Source organism: Anticarsia gemmatalis, chromosome 19, assembly GCF_050436995.1.
Source record: "Anticarsia gemmatalis isolate Benzon Research Colony breed Stoneville strain chromosome 19, ilAntGemm2 primary, whole genome shotgun sequence".
NCBI lineage: Eukaryota > Metazoa > Arthropoda > Insecta > Lepidoptera > Erebidae > Anticarsia > Anticarsia gemmatalis.
In genome coordinates this window covers 9,332,409-9,345,390 of record NC_134763.1, presented here as the reverse complement: position 1 = coordinate 9,345,390, position 12,982 = coordinate 9,332,409, and the positions used below count along the sequence as shown (strand labels likewise).

At 36.8% G+C, this 12,982-nt stretch overlaps 2 protein-coding genes across 7 annotated transcripts in view; one reads left to right on the top strand and one right to left on the bottom strand.

Moving 5' to 3' along the window:
• Positions 1 to 1,047: 1,047 nt before the first annotated feature.
• Cpsf100 (cleavage and polyadenylation specificity factor subunit 2) lies at positions 1,048 to 7,913 on the top strand. Its single transcript, XM_076126439.1, has 13 exons — positions 1,048 to 1,378; positions 1,586 to 1,851; positions 2,120 to 2,365; positions 2,722 to 2,909; positions 3,457 to 3,680; positions 4,015 to 4,164; positions 4,492 to 4,690; positions 4,887 to 4,977; positions 5,847 to 6,033; positions 6,242 to 6,332; positions 6,787 to 6,910; positions 7,052 to 7,233; positions 7,735 to 7,913. The coding sequence occupies exons 1-13, from the start codon at positions 1,230 to 1,232 to the stop codon at positions 7,825 to 7,827; spliced, it is 2,190 nt and encodes a 729-aa protein (XP_075982554.1). The 5' UTR covers positions 1,048 to 1,229; the 3' UTR covers positions 7,828 to 7,913.
• A 322-nt stretch (positions 7,914 to 8,235) lies between these two features.
• ERR (estrogen-related receptor) overlaps positions 8,236 to 12,982 on the bottom strand; it is a 35,950-nt gene continuing 31,203 nt past the window's right edge. For all 6 annotated transcript variants that reach the window (XM_076126438.1, XM_076126437.1, XM_076126433.1 and 3 more), the window contains 3 exons: positions 12,103 to 12,267; positions 11,642 to 11,814; positions 8,236 to 11,501 (listed from right to left, as the gene is read on the bottom strand). In XM_076126438.1, coding sequence (XP_075982553.1) covers positions 11,339 to 11,501; positions 11,642 to 11,814; positions 12,103 to 12,267 — 501 coding nt within the window. In that variant the 3' untranslated portion in view covers positions 8,236 to 11,338. The remainder of the gene's footprint in view (positions 11,502 to 11,641; positions 11,815 to 12,102; positions 12,268 to 12,982) is intronic.

Below are 12,982 nucleotides of genomic sequence, written 5' to 3'. Positions count from 1 at the left end.
AAATACCAGAAAACAGTCAACTAAAATCAGTCACTATTAAATCTAACGTAGAAAGTCTTGTTCTAAAAGCATCAAGGGTTGCTTGTTTACTTAACCCTTCTAGCTCTTTGCTACTCCAACCAGATGTAAAAAACAAAGATAATATAATTTCTAAAAATGTAAGCAAGAGATCTTTAAATAGCGAAGAAGTAGAACCAGTTGATGACAAAGCAATAGTCGCAATAAATCTTTTGCCAGAAGATTCAGTTATAGCCACCAAAGATCCAACTATACATCTACTGCAGTTAGAAAGATTACGGAAAGCACAAGATGTAATCCTTCAGAATATAGGTAATTCTAAAAATAGTAATAATAATTTAGAATCCTTGGCGACTAAAGCAATTTTGGGAACTATTTACAATAATTCCAATCTTTGTCCGCTAAACAGAGATATTGTATCGGAATCAATAAAAAGAAATACGGGAGAAGAGATACATAAAGTGGACAGCCATTTTGTTAACAAACTAGGGCCAAATAACGAGATAAATATAGATACGAATGAAGCTAATTCTTCAGTTAACTCAGTTTTTCTACTATCCGAAATATCCCAGAATACAGACGAATCATTGTCTCTAGAAATGAGTTTTGATTCTCTAAAAGGTAAGAAGTCGGAAACTAAAACTATAGATTCTGACGCAACTAAAACTGAGTATCCTTCAAGCCTCAAACTTCCGACTTCATGAAGTCATTCAGCACTAACGATGACGGTGTTTTGTTACTAAGATACTTGTCGTGTAAAAAGAGAGATACATATTTTTTGATTTTGAACAAGCTCACCTGTTGTATTTATGAATGATTTAATATTTATTTTACCGCTGTATTATATGAGATATTAATAAAGGTTTATAATCTGAAGTTATTTAAATGTTATTGCATTTGCTTTACCTTTAGATAATATTGTGCATAGGTACTAAACTATTTAGAAAATGATAAGAGAAACATACAATCAGAAGCAAATACTGAACGCAGGCAAATGTTAAATGTCAATTTTAATTTCAACGTCAACAACAATTTTTAATCTATGCTCGCGGCGCAAACCACAACACTGGACTCCCTTGATATTTAATTGTATTTTGCGACCGATGATAACAAAATATCATACTTAAAATATTTACAAAACCACTATTTAAAATCCAGGCTATGATCAAATGATCAGAAAGTTTTAACAGGGAAGTCTTTTGATCATCAAGATGACTTCCATCATCAAGTTCCACTGCCTCTCAGGGGCTGGTGATGAGTCTCCACCGTGTTATGTGCTTCAAATTGACGAATTCAAGTTCCTATTAGACTGCGGATGGGATGAGAACTTTGACATGGAATTTATACGCGAATTAAAAAGGTAACATTTTAGGTTATGTTTTGAACGGTCGACAGCAAACTAAGTCCGTTTTTCCTTGTAATTACCACAGCTTCTTGTTCAAAGAGAAACAAACTACTCAGCTTTCGAGCTATTTTGTCTTTTAAACTCATTTCTCCCTATATAACATAACAATTCCTTTAACTATGCTGTTCAGTGGTTAAAACAGTAAATAAAATATATTTTCAGGCACGTAAACACAATAGACGCAGTACTCATATCGCATTCGGACCCGCTTCACCTCGGAGCCCTACCATATGCAGTGGGTAAACTCGGCCTGAGCTGTCCGATCTACGCTACGTTACCAGTCTACAAGATGGGTCAGATGTTCATGTATGACCTGTATCAGGCTCATAGAAATGTGTCTGACTTCGAACTGTTCACGTTAGATGATGTTGATGCTGCGTTTGATAGGATTGTGCAGCTGAAGTACAACCAGAGTGTTGATATGAAAGGTAATTGTTTTAGCAAGGTTTTTCAGGAAGATGATAAGTTAATTCGGTAATACAGCATTGTTTGTAAATCTTAATTTTATTGTTTTGTTTTACTAATATGAAATAGACATCCACAATAAAATATAAATTTATATATACGAATGATATTACTGAATTTCATTTAACTTTTTACATAGTTTTTAGTACAAGTGAAAAAGATAAATAAAAATCTTGTAGTTTATAATGCACTACAGTGCCATACAACACATACTTTTCTTTTCTTCTCTAGGCAAAGGCTTAGGCCTCCGCATCACACCTCTCCCAGCAGGCCACTCCCTCGGTGGAACAGTCTGGCGTATAGCAGCCCCAGGTGAAGAAGACATAGTATATGCACCTGATTTCAACCACAAGAAGGAACGGCATCTCAATGGCTGTGAGATTGAGAAGTTAATGAGACCGTCTTTAATGTTGCTGGGAGCTATGAATGCTGATTATGTACAGCCGAGGAGGAGGCTAAGAGATGAGAAGTTGATGAGTAAGTATTGCTAAAAATATAATTTAATTCTAAAGGCCGGTCTAAACTTGTACCCTTTATTACTTTAATAATAGAAGCATGAGGTTTTTGAAGTTTATTATATAAAGTATTTGTACAAGTATTTTCAAAATAGTAAAGTAAAAACTTTACCTTTTTGGAACTTAAGTCACTGTTTTGTGTCAAATGCAAAAAAATCTAATCTACCAAGTCTATTTAAAGCAAAAGTTCTACTTTCCTGAACTAGCTTTGCTTTTACATACTAATCTACAATTTAATAATCTCCCAAACATATGAAGACAAGATGCTAAATTCAAATCAACAATGACTTGTATCATTGAATCTTTCCAATCTTCCAGCAACAATACTAACAACGCTCCGCGGCGGCGGCTGCGTACTAGTATGTACTGACACTGCGGGCCGAGTGTTAGAGCTGGCACATATGTTAGACCAGCTGTGGAGGAACAAGGACTCGGGGCTCGTGGCATACTCACTACTGCTACTGTCTAACGTCAGTTATAACGTTGTGGAGTTTGCCAAGTCACAGGTAAGGTTTTATAAAGTTTATTTTCGAGGTGTATGTGTGTAATTGTGTATGGCTTGGCTACCTGTAATAACCTACTCTAGCCTATCTGTATGCAATAGTTATTTGTATTACGCTTTATAGAGAATGTAATTTTTTTTAAAGAATGTGTATGCATGGTTTTCTTCAAATTAAAAACTTGCCCTAATCATGTTTTAGTTAACATTTAGCACATTGATTCCATCACATAATAATGCTTTTACTTGACAACTAGGTAAGTTTCAAATCAAAGGAGATAACAAGTCCAACTTGCTTTGGATAATTTGCTATTACAAACTAAACTATTACTAATGAAAACGAATAGTCAAACACACGTAAATAGTTACTAAACTTATAATAATAATGTCCTCCTAGCCGATATCCGGCTACGGCGGTCAGTTTTATTGAAACCGGCCATCTGTGCAGGACTTTGTTTCTAGTGTCCAAGTGTGCGCACAATACACAGGTACACTCTCTATTCCATCACTCACTAAGCTTAAAATAAGTATAACATAATATTTTACCCTTCCAGATAGAATGGATGAGCGACAAGCTAACCCGTGCATTCGAAGGTGCTCGCAGCAACCCGTTCGCGCTCCGTCACTTACAACTGTGTCACTCAGTAGGCGAGGTGAGCCGGACTCCCGGCCCGAAGGTCGTGCTGGCCTCCTTCCCTGATCTAGAGGCTGGGTTCGCGAGGGACCTGTTCTTGTTGTGGGCTCCTAACCCGCAGAATTCTATTGTTTTGACTGCCAGGTATGTACAATCATTTCTAATATTCTTTTTAGTGTTCAAACATTCAAGTTATAATAGTTCATACCACTTTTGAGTTTTATACCTTAAAATTTATAGTTGTTTACTTCATTGAGATCCAGTTTTACTACCTTTAGTACCTAATTAAAAAGTAAAATATCGACACAATTATACTATCTATACATCACCTGTTTCTCGTCCGAAACTCAGAGTAGTCACTTTCATCTCATAACTAAGACAGCACAAGTAACAAATGGAAAGGTACATGTTTTTTGTACAAATTAAATACATAATTTAAGAAACATGTATTTAATTTCTTCACATTAATTGTCCTCAGATCATCGCCAGGCACGTTAGCCCGTGACTTGATCGAAAAAGGTGGTGACAGAACCATTGAGCTGATGGTGCGACGCCGCCTGCGCCTCGAGGGACCTGAACTTGAGGAATTCATGCAACAACAACGTGCCAAACTGAATAGCACTGTCAAGTGAGTTAGCTGCAGTTCCTAAAGTCAACTTAATAACGTTTGCGTATTTCATATTCAGCGTCATGGGATAAGACTAGGCTTTAAGCATTCGGATTTAGATAGTCGCAAGCAGATTTAACATATTTTCTTCAAAACTAATAACTAAAGTAGAAATGCTACTAGAAATTTTTATCAGTTGAACTTCTTTCGAGATTTCAGAAGATATAAATTTTTAATGGGCAATTTTATTGGTAACCCATTCTACTTCCTATCGACGCTCCATCATATTGTATTTTAACATTATTATGTGTCATTTTTGCATAAAAAAATATTGGTTGTTATTTCCAGGGAAGAAACAGCAGGTATATCATCAGACTCGGATTCAGACGGTGAGCTGGAGATGTGGGTGGTGACGGGCAAGCACGACATACCGGTGCGCCACGACGTGAGAGCCACCGGCTGCTTCAAGTCCAACAAGAGACACCACGCCATGTACCCCTTCCACGAGGAGAGGACACGCGCTGATGACTATGGAGAAATTATTAAGGTAAGGTTTTCAAAATAGTAGTTGGCAATTGTCCAAAGTAGAGTCTTATTGAAGCGGTTTTCCGCAAGTTCAAAACGCCTTTGTTTCCTGCATTATCTGAGTTAATATTGTGAGCACAATATTCCTAGTAATCTGTTTAAACAATTGAAACTAAACTAAAACTCAAACTTTAACACATTATTTTGATAAATTTCAGCCTGAAGACTACAGATTAGCGGAGATAGTGGATGCTGAAGGTGAAATCAGAGACGTACCTCCCGCACCTCCACCGAAGCAGGAACCTGATGGCAAGTTTTTCTTTTTAGACATTTGGACCAACTAGACTTAAAATAGATCGTGTTTTTAGGTAACATAGACTAGCTGACCCGCGCAACTTCGCTTGCGTCACATAAGAGAGAATGGATCAAAATTTTCCCAGTTTTTGTATCATTTTTTACCGTTACTCCGCTCCTATTGGCCGTAGCGTGATGATATATAGCTGAAATAATTTTTCAAATCGGACCAGTAGTCCCTGAGATTAGCGCGTTCAAACAAACAAACAAACTCTTCAGCTTTATATTAGTATAGATATGCGAATATAATTTAAGCCTCCCTCCCCTGCTGATTACTTAAATACTGGCTACAAATATAAAAAACCAAAGATCTTATACTTTCCAGCTGCATGATTAATATTAGACAGACTTTACCAAGATCATGCACCTTAGATCTATATTTTACTTGCGTTGCTGCATAGGCTGCACTTGCTGTAATCCGATCGAAATAAACTATAGTGTAACATCTAATTAAAACGCCTAAGCGTTACTTATTTCGTGTAAGTCCAAAATAAATTTGCCATAGCAAACAGGCATCCTTTTGCTGCATATTATGTCAGAAAGTGACTAACATTCTAAATTCGTTACGTCTGATACCCTTGCACATTTCGTACGCGGCTCTCCTCTTAGTTGTCATATACCTATCTATACTAATATTATAAAGCTGAAGAGTTTGTTTGATTGTTTGAACGCGCTAATCTCAGAAACTACTGGTCCGATTTGAAAAATTCTTCAGTGTTAGATAGCCCGTTTATCGAGGAAGGCTATAGGCTATATATCATCACGCTACGACCAATGACCAATATGTGTAATAAAATTAATGTTTCTACATTTATTTGTTACAGAGGAGATGATAGAAATCCCCAGCAAGTGCGTGGAGTCCCCCCGGCTGGTGCAGATCAAGGCGAACGTGCAGTACATCGAGCTGGAGGGCCGCTGTGACGGAGAGTCGCTGCTGCGTGTCGTGACGCAGGCCAAGCCGAGAGCCATCGTCGGTCTTAGGGCTAATAAGAACGCGCTTATGACTCTCAAGTTAGTACCACGAAATTTTTGGTTAAACGACATTTTCTGAGTTGGTTCTGAGACATTTGGAATTCTGTTTTTGAAAAAAATGTTACCTATTTTTTTGATAACTTGTGCTGCGTATTATTTGGTGACGAAAAGCAGTAATTAAATCCATATTTTCAGAAAGTGGCAGTGTTTAATGCTCAAAATAATGTTTATACTTATTTGATTGTAGGAAACATTGTGAAGCTGAGGGTATAGAGAAAATCTATATTCCGGGTCCTGGCGATGTTATAGACGCTACAACGGAGTCACATATCTATCAGGTACTTAGCAAACACATTACTGTTCGAATAATGAAAACAAGAACGACCTATAAATTGTTTTCCGACTATGACTGTAGTATAGATAGGTATTGACTGCCTCCGTGGCGCAGTGGTTTAGGTCACCACGCCAACACTACTGCGTCGGGAGGTCGTGGGTTCGATTCCCACACGGAGCAATTATTTGTGCGATCCACAAATAATTGTTTCGGGTCTGGTTGTGCTTTGTGTCCGTTGCTTGTATGTTTGTAAAAGTCCCCGCGACACAAGAGCAATTCTTAGTGCGGGAGTTGTCTTTAAAAAAAACAAAAAAATGTACCCAATAGTTATTTCTTTCATCTCTATTTATACTAGGTGTCTGTTGATATATCATTATTATTAGAGTAAGAATCTGCTTTTAAGATAAACAGAGTAAACCTAATCTAAAAAACTTATGATATAATTATTTTGTTTCCAGGTGAAACTGACGGACAGTTTGATGTCTGGCCTGGCGTGGCGGACGGCCGGTGACACGGAGCTAGCGTGGCTGTCTGCTGTGGTCACTCCTAGAGCTCACCAGCGAGAGAATGACTCTAGTATGGGTATGTATCAGCAATATTAGAACATTTAAGTCGAAGAACTTTATTCTCATCGGAAATGATTTTACACATGGCCGCCTGCTTGACGGCAACCCTACTTTGAATTTATCTTTTTAATATGGTACTATTTATTGAATATCTCAGAGGAGGACGTGTCGGAGGTGTCGCTGTGCCTGGAGGCGTGTCCGGGCGCGGCGCACGCGGCGTCGTTCATCAACTCGGTGCGCCTGTCGGAGCTGCGCGCCGCACTCGCGCGCCTGGGGCTCAACGCGGAGTTCAGTGGCGGAGCGCTCGAGTGTTGTAACGGTACACTGGCCATACGGAGAGTGAGTATAGCAGTTTATTTTGTTAAATATCCGTCAGTTACAAAAAAAAAGAAAATTTATTTTAGTTTTGCAAACTTTTATCAATTGTGTTGGTTTAATATAAAAAAATAATAGAAACTAGTTCATATTCCCACTGTCAATGTTACCCAGGTGATTCAAAGTTACCCAGATTGACTGTAGTTTTTTGGTTATTTTTTTTTATGTTCTTCTTTGTAGTGGAAATAAATGAGGTTATGGTAATTTAAGATACATGTCAAGAATAGCAAATATTTTTTACGCAAAATTACAAATATATTTTCATTGTTAATATAGTCTCTAGATATATGCTGGTAATGTAAACACGTACACCCATACGCATTATTTTATCGAGCAATAAAAATACTACTGATTGGAGATCCCTAGTACAAGATTTCAATACTTTTAAGTCATTTTAAATTCTTCACCGACAAACTAACTTAATTTTAATAAACATTCACAGTTAATCTTTCTTACTCTTCGCAGTTGGAGAACGGTCGCATCGCGTTAGAAGGAGTGTTGTCTGAAGAGTATTACAAAGTGAGAGAGCTACTCTACGATCAGTTTGCTATAGTCTGAACTTGTGTATTAGAAATAAGGATAGATTTGTAAATATTTAAGTATTTTAATAAATGATAGAAAAATAAAGTTGTGTGTTCTAATTTGTTGAGAAACAGCCCAGTTCTAGTAACCATTCTCTTTCTTCTTCTTGTTTTGAATAGTACATACGACTATTTTCATGATTCGATCCATACAAAATAGCATTTCTTCATTCACATTCATAGCGTCTTCGTTTATCCTTAAATCTTCATAGTACGAAGATTTTGTATATGTAGTTTGTTTCTGATTAATTAAGAAAACCAAGTAATATTTTTTTTTCTTAATATGAAATTGATGTAATTTTGAGTCAGTGTGATGATCGTGTGTATATTTCTTATGTGTAAATGTTTGTTATGAAAGGGAATAAAGACAAATAAAATTACAAAATAAAATGTCACCACTTTTATATATTTTTATTTTATATCCGGGACCGGTTCACATTAATAACATTATGTAAAGAAATAAGGTACGAATTTATTAAATACAAAATGTAAGACACGGGTATTATATTGGTTTACCTAAGGTTCACTAAACTTTTGATCTGAGATTACATATCACTAACTCTCACCTACTAGTTATGTTCTCTACTACAAATTTTCATACAAATCAGTTCTTCCATAAAAAAGTTAAAACAAAAGTTTAAAAAGGCGTTATTTGATAGTTTTTTGAATAAATATTAACAAAATCTAAGGGATGCGGTTTGTGTGAAAACGGGATGCATACAAGCTGCCCTACGCAGGATCATTACATAAATCAATTTATCTTTATATAAAAAACTTGTAAAATAAATCACCGATACAAGACGTATACAATAAACTGGTTTTGAACCATGTTTGATACATTTGTGGCGGATTTCACACAGACCCCAGCCGACAATCACAATGTCAAACCTTAAATGTAAACATCAGTAATCGCAGATCAATAACGACGAATAATTATTAGAAAACTTAATAAATAATCTGGCACAGTCACACGTTCACAGCTCTCGCCGACTACCACCGCTTACGCATTAAAAACTATTAAATAAAAGTAAATATTCTTAACATAAGAATAACTACAACAGAATTAACTCACTTGGAATTTAAGATACGTAGATTTATTCTGTGAAACACGCCCAACTCTCACGGCGGAACGCTTTGAAAGTTGTTATTACTTCTAATCAGAGTTACCGTATCGGTAATTCGTCTCAACACAACCTCTATCTTGTTCAGACGTATATGCCATTAACGTAACAACTACGATAAGCTACAAAACAAAATAATAATAAAATAAAACAAAACTTCATCGATCGTGTCTGACGTCACGCTTGCAGACGAGAGAATTTTCACTCGCATCACATCACGCCAAATTAACTGTTTGTGATGTACAGTAGGTTATATTTACAAGTTAAGAAGTTCACATCGAAGGGTCTTGTCACAAACAGATATTTGGCTACTTCAGACATCATCACACTTTGAGTGAAGATCTCAATCCTGTGACGTCAGAAACAATTACTCATGTCCATGTTTCAAACATGAGACGTCTTTGAGCAAAATCACAACAAAAATGCACCTTACATCTCATTTCTTACCTAATACAAACAACCTTTTGTTAACAGTAAAATTATCATTCTTTTTTACATATAATTTTACAAAATTAACCTTGCAGTGGTGCAATTTTGAATAGATTTTCATCATTTGATATTTTTTACAACTTAATTCGCTGGCTAGCAACGAATAGTATTTATACAACTGGGTAATGTCTACTCTCGGTGTAAACAGACTCGGAATGTAAACAAATGTCAACAAATCTAATATAAATAATTTTAAAATAATTGTTTTTTAAATAATTTCTTAAAGGAACGATCACAGTACTATGTTAAATTTACATCTAAAGTTTTTTATTTTCTTTTTTAGAGATATTTGTTTACATTTCGAGTCGTATGTTTTAGCGAGTATAAAGGGTTAGTTCTTATGTACATAGGAGATACATTGAAGTCCATCATATATTGTATTGGTAACAGTTATTGAGGTATTCGATATCAATACTGTTCCACTATGTGTTAGTATTATTTACAAAACAATTATATTAAAAGTTCTTTATTATATTGTGATGTTTGCAAGTTACTTTTGTGTTCAATATTTAATAAGCTCCTGCATTCAAATCATAGCGAAATTGTGAAGATTTTTATACAAAAACAAATAGCATGATTTTTTGATAATGTAAACAAAACAAAATTAACCATGAAATTACCAATCTAAATCAAAATATGTCAAATAAAAGTGCAAACAGTAATATGAATATAACAACGATAATTTCTTGGAGCTCATAAAAGTTGAAGTCGATGATGAATTTATTTAACTATAGATATGTAGGTACCATCATCATACAAACAGGAAACAGAAGCCTTCAAATATTTCACACAAAAGTACCTAATCATTAGTTGATTATATTTTTAACTGCGGTATATGAAGTACGCATTACATTCAGGGTTTGTACGAGAATAGGGGTTTCTACGATTCGCTTTTAAAAATACATTCATCTAATATAGGATAACTAGGGTCTAACTACGATAATTACAATGTCCGGGCAATGTGAAGAATAAGCAGTGAAGAACAACATTAGCCGGCTCTTGGTCATACCACATTTACCGGAGTCAGATTTTATTTCATTTGTCCACATTGCCCGGCCACTGTCTACAGTATCAGACATTATCGACAACCACCTACTACAACTAATACTCCAGTTAAACCATATTTATTAGTGGAACAGCCTAGTAAATACGTTATATTCTTTATATAGTAAATATTGCTACATAATCTGTGTTCTTTAAAATAAATTCTATCTTGCAATATGATCATTTTTATAAAACAGTTGTACATTACAGCAAGAAGAGCGCGTTGAGAGTCACATCGACATAATTTTATTTACATACGTATTTTCCAATCACGTAAGCTAAAGATATATTTATAAAAACAGCTTGTACTATCGAAAAACAGTTGCAAATAATAACAGATATAATATAATTTGTACTTTAACTATCAAATCAAGTCGGTGATCAGGTCCACTAGCGCCAACGTCGATCTAACTCTCAACGCGACAACGTCTCACTAGAAAACGAACAGATTAAAAATAATGTTTATATTTTAATGATAAATGCGCCGAATACGGCCCCCGCATTTACCGAGACATATACAGAAGTATGACGCGCGGTCGGGGAGGCGACACCTCGACGAGGGAGACATTCCACCCGGGAGCCGCTCAATTCCACGATTTTCGATAAAAATAAACAAAAAATTTAAAGCTACGAGTACTACTAAAAATCTGTCAGACAGATAGGAGGCCGCTCCCCGACCGGACGATAATCTCGAAACCCTCACAGTAAAACTAGATATATTTTTTTAATATTATACAAAAATAGTAACAAGTTTTGTACTAGATCCGTCCATCGTTTTGTACATGCGGCGCGGAGAGGCGCGGAGTGGCGCGGGAGAGACAGAGGGGGACGCGTCTACCGCAGGCACGCCTCCAGCATCTCCACGAACAGCTTGTTCATGGGCGCGCGGCGCTCGCGGTGCACGCCGGCCCAGAAGCGCCGCACCGCCACGTCCGCGTGCCGCAGCGCCGGCAGCACCAGCAGCAGCTGCTGCAGCGCCGCGTTGGCGTTGTACGGCCTGGGGGGAAACAGACTATTAGTGGGAGCATAACAAAGTAACTGCAAAAGCCTCAAATCTATATAGTTAAACTTTTTTGTACCTAAAGTCAAAGGCAAAGAATATAGCATTAAATAGAAAAATCACAATAGTATATGTACCTGAGTGCAGACACGGCATCATTAAGTGCGGCGAGAATCGAATCCCGGAAGCGTCGCAGCGCGGCGTGCTCGTCGATGCGCGCCTCACTGTTGGCGAGGGCCAGCGCCTTCAGTAAATAGCACTCCTCGCGCAGGGCAGCTGCGCGTTCCAGGCGCTTTGCCACACCAGCAATCTAAGGAACAGGCACACAATGTTAATATTGGTAAACAGTGATAACAAGACTCTAACAGTGGCAAAAAATTACGTTCTCTGGTCTATGTCTCGAACGGCCTTATTATCACAACTAATCTGTCGTAACATAAAATATAATTAACTAAACTGTATCGCAAAGAAAACACAACAATTTTCTCAAAGGTTTCCTAAAACCCAACCAAAATATAACTCTTCTAATCACCACTAGATGGCGCTAACTACAGTTTTCACTCTCTATCACTGGGTGGCGTTGAACTAAAAACTGTACCTGTACGAATAAATCGTGAGCGCCAATCTCGCGGGCCTGTTGCTCGTCGAGGGCGAGGTCTGTGGCGAAACGTAGACGTAGGGGGCTGCCGCTGCCACCAGACATTGATCTGTATGCTAACATCAGGCTCAGCATCTCCGCCCATGTGCTTTGTAGGAGACGCATCTGTAACAAACGAGAGATGGTTATAGCTTGACAGTAAGCTTTAGATTAGAACTGACATAATATCTAAATGAGACTCTAAATAAAGGACAATTAATTTTCGAAACAATGCAACCCTCAAAACGCATTTTACTAACATGGTAGACTTGAGGCTCTAGTACATTCCTTGCCCAGCAGCAAAGTTAATAAAAAAATATTATTTTTTCAAATTTAATCCAAATCCATCACTTCAGCACTCTACCCTCTATACTAGTAAAGTTTTAAGCATTTATAATATTTACATTTATTCTATTTTTTCTAAGAAGAAGGTTAACAACCCACTAACGAGATAATTAAAACTGTCTAAAACCCAAGGGTAAAAATGTAATAAATCATTACACTATAAGCTGTGACCTACTCTCAGACAGTCACTAAAGGTTAAACCTTACACAATACTTGATGAACACATAATATATGTGGTATTAGTTTGAGGAACAAGTACATGCAAAAATTAAATAAGCAAGAACAGCAAGAAACCGGGCATAAGTGGCGGATAGCCTGGCCGCCTGACAAACTTCCGTCTGACAAGATAACGGTAGTTATTTGGAAGCGGTGAAACGAGTTAAGACTTTTGAAGCTTAAAAATCTATATTATAATTCAAAATTGCCCAATGGAAAAGTCACAATATGATAAATGTTTTTTTACGCTGAAGAAAACCTAAAGATACTCGTATGTGAC

Coding starts and splice junctions, on each gene's coding strand:
- Cpsf100 (XM_076126439.1), top strand. CDS start 1,230: ATGACTTCCATCATCAAGTTCCACTGCCTCTCAGGGGCTGGTGATGAG. Junction 1,379..1,585: donor TTTATACGCGAATTAAAAAG/GTAACATTTTAG, acceptor ATATATTTTCAG/GCACGTAAACACAATAGACG. Junction 4,165..4,491: donor AAACTGAATAGCACTGTCAA/GTGAGTTAGCTG, acceptor TGTTATTTCCAG/GGAAGAAACAGCAGGTATAT.